General features: G+C 52.5%; 1 protein-coding gene across 2 annotated transcripts in view; it reads left to right on the forward strand.

Moving 5' to 3' along the window:
* Positions 1-18,089, forward strand: part of Lasp1 (LIM and SH3 protein 1) — a 38,772-nt gene that overhangs the window by 8,911 nt on the left and 11,772 nt on the right. For both annotated transcript variants that reach the window (XM_036195577.1, XM_036195579.1), the window contains exons 3-4: positions 7,663-7,747; positions 16,586-16,693. In XM_036195577.1, coding sequence (XP_036051470.1) covers positions 7,663-7,747; positions 16,586-16,693 — 193 coding nt within the window. The remainder of the gene's footprint in view (positions 1-7,662; positions 7,748-16,585; positions 16,694-18,089) is intronic.

Here is an 18,089-nt window from a genome sequence, read left to right on the forward strand (position 1 = left end):
CCTGTCTCAGGTGTGGGAACCTGATTTCTGATACAGTCTCAAGCCCAAGAGGCAGCATGGCCATTGTTCCCATCTTAGGTCCAGCCCAGGGTGGTTCTGAGTAGAGGAAGGCCCATAGCTTTTTTGGTCCCTTAGTTCTCCTGATTTCTATGGCTCCTTGGCCTACCCAGCCCCCCCAGCCCTCCCAGCCCTCCCAGCCCCAAGGGAAATGGGACATTCTTTGAATTCTTAAGGGCTCACACAAACCCTGATTCTCTGCCACTTCCTCCCTCCTTTGGGGAGCGGGGTGGGGTTCAGAAAAACCAGGGCACTTAACCTTTTGGGTGCCGGACTACTTCAGGCTGGTCTGCCAGCCTCCTGGGGCATCTTGTGGGTGGGCCTCCACTTCCTGGCAGAAGTCTAGCTGAGCATGGGGAGCTCAGGGTGATAACTCCTTGCTCTCTTCTCCAGCCAACTTCTCTACCCAGTGAGCGCTGGAATTCAGAGAGAATGTTTTCTGTCAGAATGCCCTTAGCCCTGGTGCCAGAGTTCTAGCTTAGTCTTCTTGGGGGAGACAGGCAGCAAATGGGAAAGGAGAGAGCCTGCAGCCTCTGGGGCCTGGGAAAAGTAGGAGATAAGTCTTCCCTGCTTGGGGAGTCACCAGTTTATCCCTTTCCTGACATTTCCCTAGGAGAACAGGTTGGTGTCTCCCCTAACTTCAGCTCTATATAGGTGACCTTTGACCTCTGGCCCAGTGGGTGTTTGCTGGGAAGGACCTGCATCGGGTTGTGTCTTGGTGTGCTTGTGTGTGTGTGTGTCTCTCTCTCTCTCATGGGCGCGCACACCCGCATGTGTGTGTCTCAGCTGTGCTTCATTTCATTCCAGCTGCATCAGCCTCTTGGCTGCTGCTCCCTGCTGGCTTTGTATCTGTGGTGCCGTCTGCTAAGCTCATTGTCCCCAGCCAAATGCAGATAGGTGGCCTCTGCCCCTGTCTGAACTTGGGTTCCCCCTGCCCTAGATCAGAATCCCTGCTGGGTGCTAGGCCCTGAGTCCAATGGTCACTTTATTCTCTCCCATTTCGAGTTGTCTCTGAGCCTATTTTTCAGTGACATTCAGATTCCCAAATCTCAGGGCTTCTCCCTCCTACACTCCAGAATCCTTCCAGCCCTGGGTGTGTTTGTGGGCCACAGGCTAGACCTTCTGCAGGGCGCTGCTCCCCTCCACTGGACTAAGCCTGCCTAGGATGGGACACACAGGCTAGGTGACATCTCCTGGCAATTTGCCAGGGCTCTAGGCCACCCAGGGAGTGTGGGGTGAGTCTGGTGTGCAGGGAAGTTCTGTGTGCTGCCTGCCTGCTCCTGGCTGGTGTCTGAGCCTGGGGGCATCTTAGGGTCTTGTGGAAGAAGAGGAAATGAGAGAAGAAAGCTGAGTGTCCCTCCGTCTTTACAAAGTTCTAGAAAGTGACTGAACAGTGAAAAGGGCTTCTGTTTCTCTCCTTGCAAGGACGTGTTTGAGGAGACAGGGGCATGAACACAGGCTAGTGCTCGCAGCCAGCTTGCCTGGTGTGGTGAGCCACAGGCATGCAATTAGACACTGTCCTGGAGTGGCCTCATACCATCCCCTGGGCTCCCTTTGGCTCCCACTGAGATTCCTGCAGATTTCTTAGGGTGAACTCTTCCCAATGAGGGAGGGGGGCACACTCCTACCTGTGTAGCAGTCCAAGCACGCCTGCTCACCTCTTTCATGAAGCTTCCAGGTGGGTGGAGTGGGCCTGTTTTGTTGGCTAGAGAAATATTTATGCCCTGAAGTATTTGTTTTGTAAATTGGATCATCGGAACCCTGGCTCATGCAAACCTGTTTCACTGGGTCCATGCAAACAGTCACAGAGTGTGGAGGTCAGAGCTGGGGTTGGGGTGGCAATGGGACCAATTGCCTTGAGGACCTGCAGACAGGATGCCCACTGTAGACTAGAGGAACCATGTGGTGAAGGAAGAGAGACCTAAGTAGAACCTTTTCCCTCAAAGTGACCCAGATATCTGGGTTCCTGATTCAGTTTTCCAGAACTGTAGGGTGAGAGGCTGAGCTGAGAAGGGTGGAAATGTCCTTCCTGCTGGGGACTGGGAATCTTCCCATTTCTAGAGCCCAGTCAGTGTATTCTAGCATCCTGATCCCAATCCCAGTGTTTGTGAAACAGTCTCAGGTAGCCCAGGCTGGCCTTAACCTCACTATATAACCAAGGATGACCTTGAACTTTAAAAAGTTTGTGTATGTGTGAAGAGGGAGAGAAGGAGAGAGGAACATGTATGTATGAGTGCTGGCAATCACATGCCAGTGCATACATGTAGAGGTCGATGGATGACTTTCAGGACTGGGTTCTCTTTCCACTGCGGGTTCTGAAGTTTGAACTCATGTTGTCAGGCTTGTCAAACTGAGCTATCTTGCTTCTTTGTCTGATCTTGAACTTCTGATCCTCCTGCCTCCATCTCTAAGTGCTGACATGGCTTATTCATGGCTGGAGTTTGAACCAAGGGCTTTAGGCTCGCTAGCGTGACCAGGCATTCTGCACTGAGCTACCTCCAGCCACAGGTTAGTTTCTTTTGAGCTAGGTCTTGCTATGTATGTAGTAGATCTGGTTGGCCTTGCTACAGTCCTGGAGTGAGAGGCATTTGCAGCATCCCAGGCTTGCCTACCTCCCCCAAATTCTCTGCTTCTTGAATCAAGTGTGTTAGGGAGCTAGGAGCAATACAGGTGTAAAGGGTGTGTGTGGTATATTTGGGGTGAAGGAGGCCACCAAAGACAGGGAGCCAGAGTGTCAGCCATCATGCACCTCACCTGCCTCATTCATCCCCCAACCTCTCTCCTCCCCATAGTCCTACTTATAGACATGTCGGGGCCTCAAGGAATCTTGGAGATCACTTTCACTCCCAATGCCCCATTTTTATTGATAAGGAATTTGAGGCCCAATATTTCATGCCTTACTTGGCTTGGCAATATTTTTCTCTTTAAATATTGCCAACAGGGGGTTAGTGTGGACATTGTTTAAAGTTGTTAGTGAATGGGGAAAAAAAAAGGAATTAAAAGGATGTGGCTTTTCATTTTGTCTGCCAAGTCTAAGGACTGGTAAGTTCTTTCTCCAGTGTACCCTTAATCTTTTTGGACTGCTCATTTCCAGCCTCTGGTCAAACAATGCCTCCTTGTTTTTTCCTGTCCCTAACACTTTAGTCCTGTAGGCCAGGAGCGGGGCTGGTAAGCATCAGGGCTAATGGAGCCTGCCCTCTCTGCTTGGCTGTGGGCAGTGTTCCCAGCAGGGGCTTTGGGGATCCACAGCTCTAACCAGAGGCAGGATGTTAGGGCTTTGTTTCTTCTCCTTTCCCTTTGGTAAAACCCGAAAGTTCCTTGGTTTTTTGTTGATGTATTTTTGCTCCTCTTTGAACACAAAGCTGGGGTTTTTTTTAAGAGGTCCCAGACTGGAAGGGATGATGTTCCCTGCAAAAACGGAGAAGAGCAGGGCATTCAGAATCTATGGCCTGTCCTTGGTCAGCCCTTGGAATACAACTTCTGCTCACACTGTCCCACTCGCCCCCTGTCAGCTAGGAACGACTTCACAAGGCCATGGAACAGTGTGCTTAGGTCCTCAGGTGGGTAGCTCATCGCCTGAGATGGAGGCCACCCTTAGGTCACTGTCCTCTCTAGGGTTCAAAGGTCAGGCGGGGAAGTGGGCTGGTCTTGAAGGATGAAGCACTTTGTTTGGCAATCGCCCTGCCAATTACACCTTTCACAGAGCTCTGGGAGCTGGAGCTGGACCAGGGCCATCTGCCCTAACAGGTCTGCATGCCCTCAGCTGGCCAGGCAGCTGTGGAGCAGAGGAAAGGATGCCAAACAAAGTATCCTTAACTCCAAGCCTCGGGTACTCTGTATGTGAAATCGAAATCGGCATCCAGGTGGTACCTGCCTTTTCCAGCCCCGTGGGGCATTTGGGAAGAGGTTGTGCTTCTGACAGCCTGTGATTCTGTGCAGCCTGTGGAGGAACTGAGCTGCGAGCCTGTGTCTCCCCCACTCCCCAACTCCCCACCAACAGCTGCCCAGCTCCCCCCACCTACCTTCTGGCTACCATAGGCTTTTCCTGCTTTCACCTTCCTGGCTGCCAGGTAGCTGCCTTGTCCCTCCCCACCCAGCTTCCTGTCCTGTTGGACTATCTGTGTGTCGGTTTGTGTCCGTCCGTCCTGTCCCTCCGCGCTCAGCTATCCTAAGCGAAGACAGGTCTGTGGAGAGGCCTCTGGTGAAGGCACCACACTCTGGGAATGATTAATAAGGGGCTCGCCCAGGAAGGGACAAAGAGCAGCTGTGCTCTGTGGACTCAGCTCCGCACCTTTATACTGTCTCTCATTTTGTCTCCGTTGTAGCCTGAAGATCTGGCTGGGGTGGGTGGTCTTAGCTGTTAACTGGTGTGTTCCTGCCCCCCCCCCCCCACTCCCTGAACCTGAAGGTGAAAGGTGGCTTCAACCTGGGGTCTAAGGGTGGGGAGGAGAAAAGTAGAATTCCCAGCAATGGTTTCTGGAAGATCACTTGGAGTCCTCTTCAAAGAGGACCACCATGTTGGGGAGGGCTGCGGTCCAGGCCTCTGGTGCCCTGCCTTTTAGAAACAAACCTGAGCACAGCTGTCTGTAAGAAACCAGCCCAGGCCCCTTGGGCATCTTCTTGGTTGAGGATACTCTTGCAGTCTGTCTTCCCCTGCCCCCATACCCCATAGACCTCTCTCTCCCTCCTTTCTCTGCTCTCCTGCCTGGAGCTGAGGATGAGGTTGCCATGGGAACCTGAAGCACAGCAGCTAGCAGGAGAAGGGAAAGGCAGGGTTGTCTCAGCCAGGGTTGGGGGCTGTGGGGAGGGGACTGGGCTGACCCATCAGGAGGAATGCAGTCCCTGTGGGGCTCTTCCTCTGCCTGGGCTTGCGTGTAGCAACCCACCCGAGTATCTGGAGCTCTTTAATCTATGAGAACCAATACAGGATTAAATTCCTTCCCTAGCGCTCTGGAGTCCACATCTAGACTTCTCTCCCCCCCCCCCCCCGCCCCATTAATATTCCTGCTCTAGAGGGTGGAGAAGATCATGGTGGCCACAAAGAGGTGATGAAGTACCCCCAGTCCCACCTGAAGCAAAGCATTTGGTACATGTTGCAGGGGCTCCTGGGATCTTCTGATGGGGCTAGGGTGTAGCAGAGGAACAGGGTGAGTGGAGGAGGTATGTGAATGTGAGGGTCCATGGCTGCCAGCCCCATGTCCAATTCAGAGGACACACCCATGTGTTAATCATTCCGGAGGCGGATGCTGTGTGTACCGCAGCCGCTGAACTAGGGAGGGGGTGTGGCTGTCTGCACGTGTCTGGTTATCCCTGGGCCAGTGGAGGAGGTGGCTTTCAGTCTGCACATACGGCCAAACGAGAACAACCCCCGGGGTCTGTGGACGGGCTTCTGTGGATGTGTGCTTGTGGAGTCCCTGCCTTCAGCTCTCCAGGCTGCTTCCACTCTGTAAGGCATAATGCTAGCTGGTTATCAGACTTGACCCTTCACACCCGGCCAGAGCTGCCTGGCTCCTGGATCCCTCACTTCTGCTGTGGGCGTCTCTCCTGACAGATGCCCAGCTCCCCCTGGTGAGTGCCCCACTTCCCTTTAGAGTGGGTCCAGTTTGTGTGGAGGGTCCCTTCTGAAGCCTTGTCTCCTAGGGTTTCAGGGCCAGCCAGTTCTCCCAGAGATCTCACTTCTGTTCCTTCTGTTCATTTCTTGTCTCTAGGAACAGAGTCCTGCTTGATCCTCCCTGGCCCTGAGCGGGAGCAGGAATTTTTGGATGGGCTCCTGAGCTGTGGGTGGCCTGGCGGCAGGGCACTGGGCCAGACCTCGGGGTGGGACCTTGCCTTTGCCTGCCTTCATTCACAGCCATTCCTGCTGCCAGCTGCAGGCACCTGTGTTTGCTTTTCCCGTCTAGCTCCCTCCTTTGGCTCGGGAGCTCTTTATCTGGCTAACTGGGATGGCTAGGACAGTGACCTTGCAAGAGGGTGAAGATGGTTATCTAGAAACAGAGCCTATCACTGTGTCCCTTGGAGTCACACCCTCTTTGGTTGTCCTCTCTCTACCCAAGGTAGCCCAGAGGGACATCATATGTTGGTACAGGTGGCTGGGAAACGTGCGGGGTTGGCTAAAGCACGTGGTAGCTCATGACTTGCTGTGGGTATATCGGCCGGCCTGGGTGGGTCATACCTAGAAAAAGGCTCCAATGGGCCATCTGTCTCTTTCTGACCTGGCACTGGGCTGCCTGGGTGTGAGTCAGGGGGTCTGCACTGGTCACAGCTGTGATGGGCGCAGTCACCCAGAGCTAAGCACAGTCAAGTCAGACTTTTCAATACGGTTTTTGCTTGGAGAAGCCACCCACCAATCCCTGAGATGGGTGAGGTCCACGTGGACCTACCTATTTCACATTCCAGCACTACACACAGACCATGGCTGGTTTACCCGAGGACCTCACGTTGACACACGGCGGTTGTCCGGAGTTCTCCGGTCCTAGCCCAACTTCAGCATCTGGTGTGGCATATGCTTCTTCAAGTCTCTGTTGAGCTTCAGCCGCTGTTCTGGGAGTTTGGATAAAGCAATAGACAAGTGACCAAAAGCAATTTTCTCCCCTCCTGGAGAAGTGGAGAAGAGGGTGGCGATGTGATGAATATGTGAACTCAGAGACTGCTGAGTGACAAGGGCTAGTCCCCACACACTGGTTACCTCTCCGTCAGTAAGGACATTACCCTTCAGGTCCTTGCAGACTGGATTCTGGGCCACCTCTCAATGTTTTCTAGGGGGCAGAATACTGACCTGTTTCCGTGTGTTTAGACTATACTGCTCGACCTCTCTAGCCTCTGCTCTGTCTGTAAAGGAGGACAGTGACAGAAGGTTGGTAGAATAAGTCCCATAAGCCCTTAGCACAGGGCAGCACTAACAGCTGTCACCTGTCACTGGAAGGTGACTAGACACAAGCAGACCCTCCCACCTACCCTGTGACTTGGACATTCTTAGCCCCTTGAAACACCATGTTGGACACGTGTTCTCTCTTTCTCTCTCTTTAGTTTTTGAGACAAGGTTTCTCTGTGTAGCCCTGGCTGACATGGGACTCACTCTGTAGACCAGGCTGGCCTCCAACTCAGAGATCTGCCTGCCTCTGCCTCCCAAGTGCTGGGATTAAAGGCGTGCGCCACCACCTCTTGGCACATGTATTCTCTTAGCACACCAGTTTACAACTTTCTGGGTATTAGGTATTCGTATTCATTTTCCCTTCAGTCTTGGTCTCTCATGCTCTTCTGCGTCTAGCCTGGTCTCCATTGCTAGTCTGAGTTCTGATCCTGTGCCCATCTGCACAGCTGACTAGGCCCTCCTGGGTGGCCTGTCCCAGGAGACTCCAAGGCATGGATTATCTGAAACAAGGGTCATCGGACACCGTCAGAAGCCTCCCTGTGGCCCTGGACAGTTCTGTCTGCCAGGCAGCCCCTCAGGCCTGCTGTGTCTTGTCCTCTCAGCTAGCCCAGGCTGTGCCTGAGAAGTTCCTGATTCCCCTCAGCTCTGACAAGTGAGCAGGGGTTAACGTTAGAGAAGCCCGGCGTTCCCCGTCCTTCCCCAGAGTGATGCCCAATTTTCTTTCTGTCCGGCAGACACTACCCCAAGCAGTCCTTCACCATGGTGGCTGACACTCCTGAAAACCTCCGTCTCAAGCAACAGAGCGAGCTGCAGAGTCAGGTGAGGGGCGGGCACTCTGTGGCTGGTGGAAGGGGAGGGCCTGTGGCACCGGATTGGGCAAGGGCACCTGTGGTCTCTGTGAGGCCTGAGATGCTGAAATCCCGGGCCTGTCTGTCTCCCCACCCCCACCTCTCCTCGGTTACTTCACACTTCCTGACTTCTGTGGGGGCTGATGCTGAGGATACTGCCTTCCTACCTGAAGTTGGTTGGAGAGGCGCAGGCATCTGTTTGACTAGGGCTCCTAAAGCTTGCCTTTAACAGGAAGCTGTCCCCTGCCTACCACTTCATTCATCCCGGGCACAGAAGAGCTTGGAGCCAACCAGAAACTTGCCAGTGTGGGTTGTGCAGCCTGTCCTCTGTAGTCATGTCCCCAAACCTTTTGCATTCTTTGGAGAGGGGACAGCGTGAGGGGACGTGAGGGGATGGTCCTCCCATCCCTTTAGCCTGGCTTTCCTGACAGTAGAGAAGAAGACGTTGTCTGCCCTGGCTTGGAGAAGTCTCTGCCCTTTAGGGATATGGGCTACATTGAGCTAGGGTGGTCTGGAGCCCTGAGACCTTATTAACTGAACCCTGCCTGGAGCCAGCCTGGCCTGCCTCCACAAGGATTAAAAGATTAAATGAGAAAATACAAGTAGGGGAATTTACTGGGTTGGCAAGGTGCCCAGGGTAGTGCCAGCTGGGCCACAGGACTCAATCCTCATCCGTGAGAAGTGAGGCGTCCCTTGTAGGACTGTTTCGGGTGGTTTGTTTTTGTTTTTGTTTTTGTTTTTTTGTTGTTGTTGTTTGTTTGTTCTGGTTGTTGTTTTGAGATGGTAATGTCTAGTAGTCCTTCTAAAAAATTGCTTTGGGGGCTAGAAAGACCACTCAGAGCCCACGTCATTACAACCTTTTTAACTCCAGTTCTCGGGGACCCAAAGCCTCTGGCCTCTGCAGGCATCTGCATTCACATGTGTATAGCCCATGGAGACACATACACCTACATAAAATTGAGTGTTTAAAAAAACTTCTTAGCTGGGCAATGTTGACACACTCGGGAGGCAGAGGCAGGCGGATTTCTATGAGTTCTGGGAAAGCCAGAGCTACACAGAGAAACCCTGCTTTGAAAAAAACAAGCAAAACCAAACACAAAAAAATAATCTTAGGAGGGGGCTGGAGAGATGGCTCAGTGGTTAAGAGCACTGACTGCTCTTCCAGAAGACCCAGGTTCAATTCCCAGCACCCACACGGCAGCTCACAACTGTCTGTAACTGCAGTTCCAGGGGACCCGACACCCACGGCAAAACACCAACGCACAGAGGTAAAAAGAAATAAATTTTTAAAAATCTCAGGAGGAAAAAAAGAATGACATTAACTCCGTCTCCCAAGTTCTGGGTTGAGGTTGTACCACACCTGGTGGCTTTATGGTTTTCTATCCACTGCCTGAAGGGAACAGTCTCCCCGCTCTTAAAAAAAAAACAAAACGCAAAATGGCCGGGTGGCGGCGGCAGCAGCGGCGGTGGCACACGCCTGTAATCCCAGCACTCGGGAGGCAGAGCCAGGTGGATCTCTGTGAGTTCGAAGCCAGCCTGGTCTACAGAGTGAGATCCAGGAAAGGCGCAAAGCTACACAGAGAAACCCTGTCTCGAAAAACCAAACCAAACCAAAACAAAACAAAAAAACCCAAAAACAAAAACGCAAAATGGTCCCTGATGCTGCTGTAACTTGTGAAACCTAACAAGTGTTGTAGTACTTCCCCTTCTTGTCCTTGATGCAACTCCAGGGGAAGGTGGGTAGGTGGGAAGGTAGGAAGGTGGGAAGGTAGCTCCCTTCCTGTCCCTGCTTGGGAAGTGAGTCCCAAAGAGTCCCAGGCCACACTGAGCGAGACTGTAGGATCTGGGCTCTGGTCCTGTCGCTCACAAGTGTGTTCCACCGCACAGGCTTGTCCTCTAGTGGTTCCAGGGCAAGTCCTAGACTCCAGCTGCCTCCAGCAGGCAAGGAGAGGGAGGGGTCAAAGGAGCAGGTGCCTGGGCCAGGCAAGAGAACTTTCTTGTGTTCTCCTTTCTCTGTCCCACTCTAAGGAGAAATTCAACACCCTTGCTATTGTGAGCCCACTAGAAGTAGCCCAGGCTGGAATTCTCCTGCCTCAGCCTCCTGGATGCTGAGATTTTAGGTGTGAGCTGCCACCTCTAATCTAAGAAGGAGTTGTTCCTATTATGTAGGAGGGGTCACTGAGGTTTGGGGAGGCTACTCTGATACATCTTTGTTCTGTAGCCACGGCCCCTTCTCCCTCTTTGTCTGCCTACTGGGGTATCTAACTCTTAGTCTCTCAACACCACTTGCCCAGGGCTCGAGGCAGGTAGATTTTGAATTTAGCTGCTCGGGCCTCCCAGCGAGTACAGCTGGAACTCTTCTGCTGGGCTGATTGCCCATCACACCAGCTTACCGGAGGTTAACCCAGGCTGGCCTCAAACCCCGTTAATCCTTCAGACTCAGTCTCCCGAGGGTTGGGATTCCTGGTTATATGCCACCATGCCCAACCAGGGCGTTCTGGAGGCTTGCTCTGCTGGGATGCCAGGTAGAGCTTTGGGGGTGGTGCCACACTGGGGGATCTGTGTCAGTCAACAGGGTGGGAGGCGAGGGAGTTTACCTTCTGCACTGAGGGCACAGCTCTATTCCTGGACGTGGGGACCTGGAGGAGGACGTGGAAAGGAGAGAGCCCCGTCCGCTTCGAGGCATGTGTCTCTCCCACCCCCTACCATCTGTGTAGTCTGAGGCTTTTTTTTTTCTTTCCCCCCTCATAGTTCCCCCCACCCTGAGTAGTGAAATGGGGACAGAGACCCATTTGCCTAGAAGCTGGGGGTTGGGCTCGATGTGAGGCTTGGAAGGACAGCCCTGCTTGGCTGTCTTGGTGATAGGTCTGTGGCTGCTGTGGGGGAGGCACTAGTTAGAGCTTTGTGTGACGGGCTGGAAGGAAAGTGGGAGCCTTCTCCCGCTTCCCTGCCCTTCCCCAGCAGGGTGTCATGGGCTCCTTCCAGGGCTGGCTCCTTACTGGCCTGGCTTCATGTGCGGGTTCTTTTTCCTTTGGGGAGCAGCCCAGGCCACTCCAGCTTTGATCTTTTTTTTTTTTTTTTTTTTTTTTTTTTCCCACTGCTGTATTGGCTCCCAAAGAGGTACCTGGGGTGTTGGGATATCTGTGACCTCAATGACACTCTGGGCGCTGCTGTCTAAGCTGGCATTCCCCCCAGCTCCCCCTTCTCACTTGCAGCCCACCACGTGGAGGCGGCAGCTTTGGGATGGGGCTGAGGAGAGGCTGTGTATGTGTGTGTGTGTGTGTGTGTGTGTGTGTGTGTGTGTGTGACAAGTCCAAGCCCCTCCCAGGCAGAAGTGCTGGGAATGTCTCTGTGTTTTCTCCCTTGACACCTTCTTAGAGGGTTTCAGGAAATGCCCTTGAGGGGAGGGAAGCGTGCTGTGCCTCTCTGCCGCTCATCTTGGGCAGGGTTCTCACGCCAGTCTTGGATCCCATGACCAGCGGGACAGCGGCATTCCCTGAAGAGCAGCGTCCCTCTCGCCAGTCAGGAGCAAAGAGGACTAGGGAGATAGCTCCAGTGGTAAAGTCCTTGCCCCCTTCCGGTTCTTGGCACCCAGGTAAAAATTGCCAGAGTAGTTCCTGCTTGTAATCCCTCAGTGGGCAGGCAAAGACCAGGGCATCCTGGAGGCCCTGTCCTGATGGGTGAGCTCCAGCCCTATGAAAAGCTCTGCCTCAAAGGAGGGGGGTGGTGCCCCTGAGGTTGTGCTACACACAGATACACACACACACACACACACACACACACACACACGCACACGCACACGCACACACGGCATGGTGGTGTGCACCCTCAGGAGGATTGACGAGTCTAGGCTGTATCCTGAGACCTTGTCTCATTCTTACCAGGGCCTGAGGTCGAGGCCTAGATTACTACCACTAGCTGTGACTCAGGACTAGTTATTAAACCGCCCTGCCAAGGGGCCTCCATGTGTAAAGTGGGGATCGTCTCCCCTGGGGTCGGCTGTGGGGATGTTAGTATGTGTGAGGTGTCTGCCCTTCTTGGCATGGTGCCAGAGCTTGGTAACCATTTCCTTTTACTGTTCTCTAGGAGGGAGTGGAAATGGACGCAGTGACTGTGACCCCTCCATTCCCAGCTCTGATCTCTCATTAGTTCCTCACATCTGGGGCTCTGATGGAAAGTCCAGCTGCTTTTTCCTTCGACGGGAATGGGTTACATAGTGTGGGTCTCATGCAAAAATGAGGTCATGGCATTACAGGAAATGGGAATGGTTGGTAGAATGTTTGTTTCTGTCTTTTTGAGACAGTCTTAGTACATACCCCTGGCTGGCCTGGGACTCGCCCAAGAGCTCAGAGAGAACTTGCCTCTGCCTGGGATTAAAGGTGTACACATGCCCCCCATCCCCACATCCCTCCTTTTTTTTTTTTTTTTTTTGAAGAGAGAGTGGGGGAGGGGAGAATTTGCTATGTAGCACAGGCAGGCCTAGAACTTTCAATCCTGCCCAAGCCTCACTAGGATTACTGTGTGCTGTCACACCTGGCTTCTTATGGTGGATGGCGACGGATGATGTATCTGTATTCGATTCATTTCTTATTTATCCGGCAAACACTGGCATGTACCAGCTCTCAGCTGGGATAAATGAGAGAGTAACTAAACCTACCTAAGAAAGGTAGATCTTCATGGATAGCGCCTCTCTGGGTGTCATGCCCTGTGCTGTTGTGGGAATTTCCAGAGAGGGAGGCCTTGGCAGCAGGGATGGAGTCATTTGGTCAAAGTTCAGGCTCTATTGTAGCCAAACTGACAACTGGGTTGAGTGACCTGGCAGGCTGTGTCCCAACCACTACCCTGCCATGGCTGGTGAGTCATCCAGACAAATGCAGGCACTCTGGCATGGGTGAGGGGAAGGTCTCAATGAGGGCCTCCCAGCTACCCCTTTTAGCGATAAAAAACTCTCCTCAGCTCTGTTCTGTTCCGGCCAAAAGCTGCTTAGATAGGGCCATGACTCCAGAGTGAGTGGGCTTTGAGAGACTGGCTAGCCAGCTCTCCTTCCCTATACCCCAACCTCAAGAGGGGACCTGGCTCACTTGGGGCCTGTAGCCACACTGTGGCATCCAGGCTTCCCTGCCCCCACCCACTCTACCTTCTCTGCCTCCCATGCTAGGGTGAAATGGATGATCCATTCAGTGGGGAGGAAAGGCCATTTCTAAGCCTGGGAACTAGTTGATGTCATTGCGGTGTTGCCATGGTAACTGTTCCCTGGATTGGGGGCCTGACCCTTGCAGAGCCAGGAAACTGGAGGGAGTGGGGCTTGGCATGGGCTCAGCACATTAGCCTTGGCAAAGCGCTGGCACAGTTGTCCTAGAGTGCTGTGTGGCACCAGCACTTCCGCTTTAGCACTGGCGTCACCATTGATTTCCCATTTTACAGATGTGGAACCCGAGGCTTCAGAGGTTAAGATTACGAAGCAGCTTGGCGATTGGATTTATCAGTCCAAGCTCCTGGTTCTGGACCCACACCTATTTAGTGACCTGAAAGTCTCCCTTCTTTTGACATGAAGGAGAGAGAATTTGATCTCATTGTGTAAACTGGGCTGGATCTTCCTGTCTCTGCCTCTAGTCATAATATAACAGGCATGCATCATTGTGCTCAGCTGTATGTGTGTGCGTGTGTGTGTGTGTGTGTGTGCGTGTGTGTGTGTGTGTGTGTGTATGTGTGTGTGCGTGCATGCGTGCGTGTGCATGTGTGTGTGTGTGTGTGTGTGTGTGTGTGTGTGCTTGTGTGTGCATATTTTGAAACAGGGTCTCATATAGCCCAAACTGGCTTCAAACTCACTTTGATATATCTGTACACACACACACACACACACACACCCCAGATTGTCCTTGAACTCTTACCTTTTTCTACCTTGCGAGCGTAGTGATTTTAGGTGTGTATTACCATCCCTGGCTTTTCTCATGTTTTAACTAATATCTGTGATGGCTCTTTTTATAGGAAGCTAAGGCTAGGCAGGACCCTTCTGGGTTTCTGCATTCTCCATTTTTCTTCTCTTTCCAGATGTCTACTTTCTGAAGTGCCTTCTAGTAGTCATGTGCTGTTTCAGGCCTTCCTAGGAGGGTGGATGTTAGGCACTCACCTGACATCCCTCTGGGTGGCCTGGGCCTGAACCTTTCTCTTATAACTTCAGGCGTTTTTCACAAGCCTGTGTCAGGCCAGGTCATTTTCCTTGTCTCATGTGAACCTACATTAAATCTGCCAGATCTTTTTGGTCTCGCTACACAGATGTATCCTAATCTAGGCGGTTGAATGCATTACAGGCCTGAGCTACCAAGCCGGTTTAGGCCTTCCTTTTTATCTGCATCAAAGGACAAAGGATCCACCTAAGTTGTGATCCTAACTATGGAGGACCTGACAGTGTTCACAAGCTGTGAGTCCTCAGCATGGTAGCTCAGTGTGCGACCCAAGACTCCAGGCCTGGGAGCTGCCCAGGCTTCCTGGAAACTCCCAACATCCTGGCCTCTATGTCCTGGGCTGACCTGTTTCAGGATAGTGCAGCCACTGTAGAGGAAATCCAGGCAGCTGGTGAGGCCTGGAACAGATACTGAGATGGACAGTGGACATCTGAAGCCAAGAAACAGCCAAGAAACAGTCCCTCTGTATTTCCAGCATCTGTTCTGTTTTCTAAAATCCCCAGGGAAGCACGAGCTGTTCATTCCTCAGATTGCAGTTCCTTTAGTGCTGGGAAGTCCTTTCTGTAGTATATCCTGAGTGCCTCTAGTTTTCCATAGAGTCCTTTTTTTTTTTTTTTTTTTTTTTTTTTTTTTTTTTTTTTGTGGTTTTTCGAGACAGGGTTTCTCTCTGTAGCTTTGGAGGCTGTCCTGGAACTCACTCTGTAGACCAGGCTGGCCTCGAATTCACAGAGATCCACCTGCCTTTGCCTCCCGAGTGCTGGGATTACAGGCCTGCGCCACCACTGCCCAGCTTCCATAGAGTTCTTAAGAGAGGGGGCAGCAGTGGTGTGGTGTGGCTTTCCCCAGAGCTCGGACCCTGTTCTGAGTTTCCGCCTGCTCAGCTGCCCCCCTTTCTGGTAGTTTCTTTCTCCAGCTTGGCAGGCTGCAGGAAGCTGTTCTGCCTTGTCAAAGGCTCAGCAACAGGTCACCGCTCTCCAGGCAGCGCCTCTGTCCTTTGGCATAGCCCTTGCTCAGCTGGTTGCTTAAAAACTCCCCCGTGCTCTAGGTGGGTCCTGCCATGTTCTGGCTGGGATGCTGAATCTTCAGATTTGGCAAGGACTTTCTTACAGCTGTAGGCAGGAGGAGTGTAGTGTTAAGAGTCAGGCATCCTGGCATCTCAGGATATTTGCTGCTAAGTCATGCGACCTCAGGCAGGTGAAATGACCAAGAAAGAAAGTATGCTGGCACGCCTTTAATTCCAGCACTCAGGAGGCAGAGGCAGGTAGCTCTTTATGAGTTTGAGGCCAGCCTGGTCTGTAGAGTGAGTTCCAGGACAGCCAGGGGTACACAGAGAAACCTTGTCTTGAAAAACAAACAAACAAAAAAGTATTATGTGTATAGGTGTTTTGCCTGTATGCTGTGTAGCCTGTGAGTGCCCTGTACCCTCAGAGAATAAGAGAGGGCCTCGGACCCACGTGAGCTGGAGTTACAGATGGTTGTGAGTCGGCACATGGGTGCTAGGAATTGGACCTGAGTTATATGTCACAGGGAGGCTAGTCAGATGTCTTTTTTGAATGTACAGTATATTGTTCACATGTCACACTTTATGGGAAAGTGAGTAACTCACAGCAAATAAATCAACAACTCAGTTGATCCATGGATATCTGGATGTCTACTCACAGACAGTGGGTAGAGTTGGCGTAAGCAGGTTGCAAGTCCTATGCAAGCCCAGTGCACAGCAGGCCACGGCGGCCACTGCTAGGGGAAGGATAGTGGGTGGAGGCTAGGTGCTCACGGCCTCAGTTACGTTTAGCCAGGTTAACCAGGATGCCTGACACTCACCAGTCACCAAGGTCATAGCCAGGCAAAGGCACAGGATCCTGGTGGGAAATCTGTTCATTAGAAAGGGTCCCTTGTCACTAGAGTCTGTGGCTTGTGTGCATTGAGGAACATTGGGGACCAGGGGCTGCTGAGCTGCCTGGAGATCATCTTTGTAGACTCGAGGTCACTGCTTCAGGTTGCTCCTGGCCTGGGGCTCCCACAGCTTTACTGGTTACACCCAGGTGCTAACTTTCTGGGACTATTTTATTTTATTTGAAATAGGGTCTCTCTTATGTAGCCCTAGCTGTCCTGGAGCTCACTACGTTGACTAGACTGGCCTTGAAATCACAGAGATCTGCCTGCCTCTGATTCCCAAGTGCTGGGATTAAAGCCTTTAATTAAAGGCTGATGCTGTCCTCTGGTGTCAGCACATTCTGATGTCAGGACTTTGAGCAAAAGTGCCTCCATCTTTATTTTCTTTATTTTGTGTTTTAAGTGCTCACTGGGTTCCTCTGGAGGAGCAGCTAGTACTTATAACTACTGAGCCATCTCTCTACCCCAAGACGTTGCCTCTTTATGTGAACCTTCTAGATATGTGGTTATTAGTGGGGTTATTATTGCTCCGATACTTTGTGGCTCAGGCTTCTGCTTTGTGTTGGGGGTTTCTGGCCAGAGGCCTCAGGCTAGGCATGCCTATGCTCAGACTTCACCTCACCCCGGGCTTTCCTCTTCCTTCTTGGCTCTGGCCAGAGGCCTCAGGCTAGGCATGCCTATGCTCAGACTTCACCTCACCCCGGGCTTTCCTCTTCCTCCTCGGCCTCCAGGTGCGCTACAAGGAGGAGTTTGAGAAGAACAAGGGTAAAGGCTTCAGCGTGGTGGCGGACACACCGGAGCTGCAGAGAATCAAGAAGACCCAGGACCAGATCAGTAACGTGAGACCTCGCTCCCTGTTACCCAGGCTACCCCTCTGCCCTCCTCTCTCACCCTCTCCCTAGCCTCCCGGTCTTGGCTCCTCAGGGGAGCCTGTGTGGTGGTGGCTTGAATAGAGGGAAGGGAGAAACTGGGGTTCCCAAGTGCCTTGTCTTTGCTCCCCCTCTTTGCAAGGCATCTGTCCAAGTAGCATTTCCTCCTTAAAGAGACTGCCCTGTGTGTGTGTGTGTGTGTGTGTGTGTGTGTGTGTGTGTATGGGGATATTAAGTTACCCCCCACTCTCTAGAGTGGGGGCCCCCATTCACCCCTTCGGCATGGTGGGGGTCAGCGTGTGCTTGGCTTAGCACAGGATTAAAGCTGGGGTTGGGGGGTTGAGCCTCCTGTCTGCGTCTGGGTGCTAACACTGCAGTCATTTCCGCCCTCCCTCGCCAGCCTCCCACCTCAGCATGCTCTTCCTTCCTGTGTGAAAACCCAGCTGGCATTGCCCGCTGGCCCTACACCCTCTCCAGCCCCTTCAGAGGGTGGTAAAGTGACAGCCGGGAACTAGAGAACAGGCCTCCATTTCCGTCTGTGCTTTCTGTGCCTAGCTGTAAACTAGCAGCTTGTGAAGCTCTGGCTTACAGGGGCCTGATTTGGAGTATGTGGGAGTAGGGCGCGGCTGTGAGCGACATCACAGGACATGGGCACATGCCTGAGCACAGAGCTCTAGAACATGCCCAGTGAGCTGCAACAAGACCCCTATCAATGAAGGATGAGGCAGGCCGTTGTCCTCATGTCTGTCCCCCTGGGCTGAGGGACTGGGGTGGAGTGGATAGGACCCGGATTCAGACAGCCCACCTAAGTCCCCACCCTCTAGGCTCCACATCCCTCTCTATCCTGCCGTCCTCATTAGCCAGCTGGGCTGTGCTGGTGAGCGGTAGTGGAGGGTCAGGTAGATTCCGTAAACATAGGGCCGAGACGGAACCACCCCTGCCTGGGGTAATAGCTTTTAAATTCTGTCCTCTGTCTAGAAGAAACATTCCCTTTATTTAATGATACATGCCTGTAACCCCTGCTCTTGGGAGGCTGAGGCAGGAGAGGCATGGATTCCAAGCCACTTGGAGGTTGAGGCAAAGATCAAGCGATTGGGCTCTATAAGGAGACCCTGTAGGAAACAAAGAAAACCTCTTGAAAGAGAGCTGAGGATGTAGATTTGCAGTAGAGCATTTACCCAGCATGCATCAGGCCCAGAGTGCCCTCCTCAGCATCAAAAAGAGAAAAGGAAACCACTGTACTGAGTAGTGCTTGGACTTGGGGAGCTCATTCAGACATTTTTCTGTTCTTGTTTCAGGGACAGTCTAACAAGTTTGTTTTGCAACCCAGTTATTGAGCTGAAGTTTAAAGTGAATGGCCTTAGGG

This window comes from Onychomys torridus, chromosome 8 (assembly GCF_903995425.1).
Source record: "Onychomys torridus chromosome 8, mOncTor1.1, whole genome shotgun sequence".
NCBI lineage: Eukaryota > Metazoa > Chordata > Mammalia > Rodentia > Cricetidae > Onychomys > Onychomys torridus.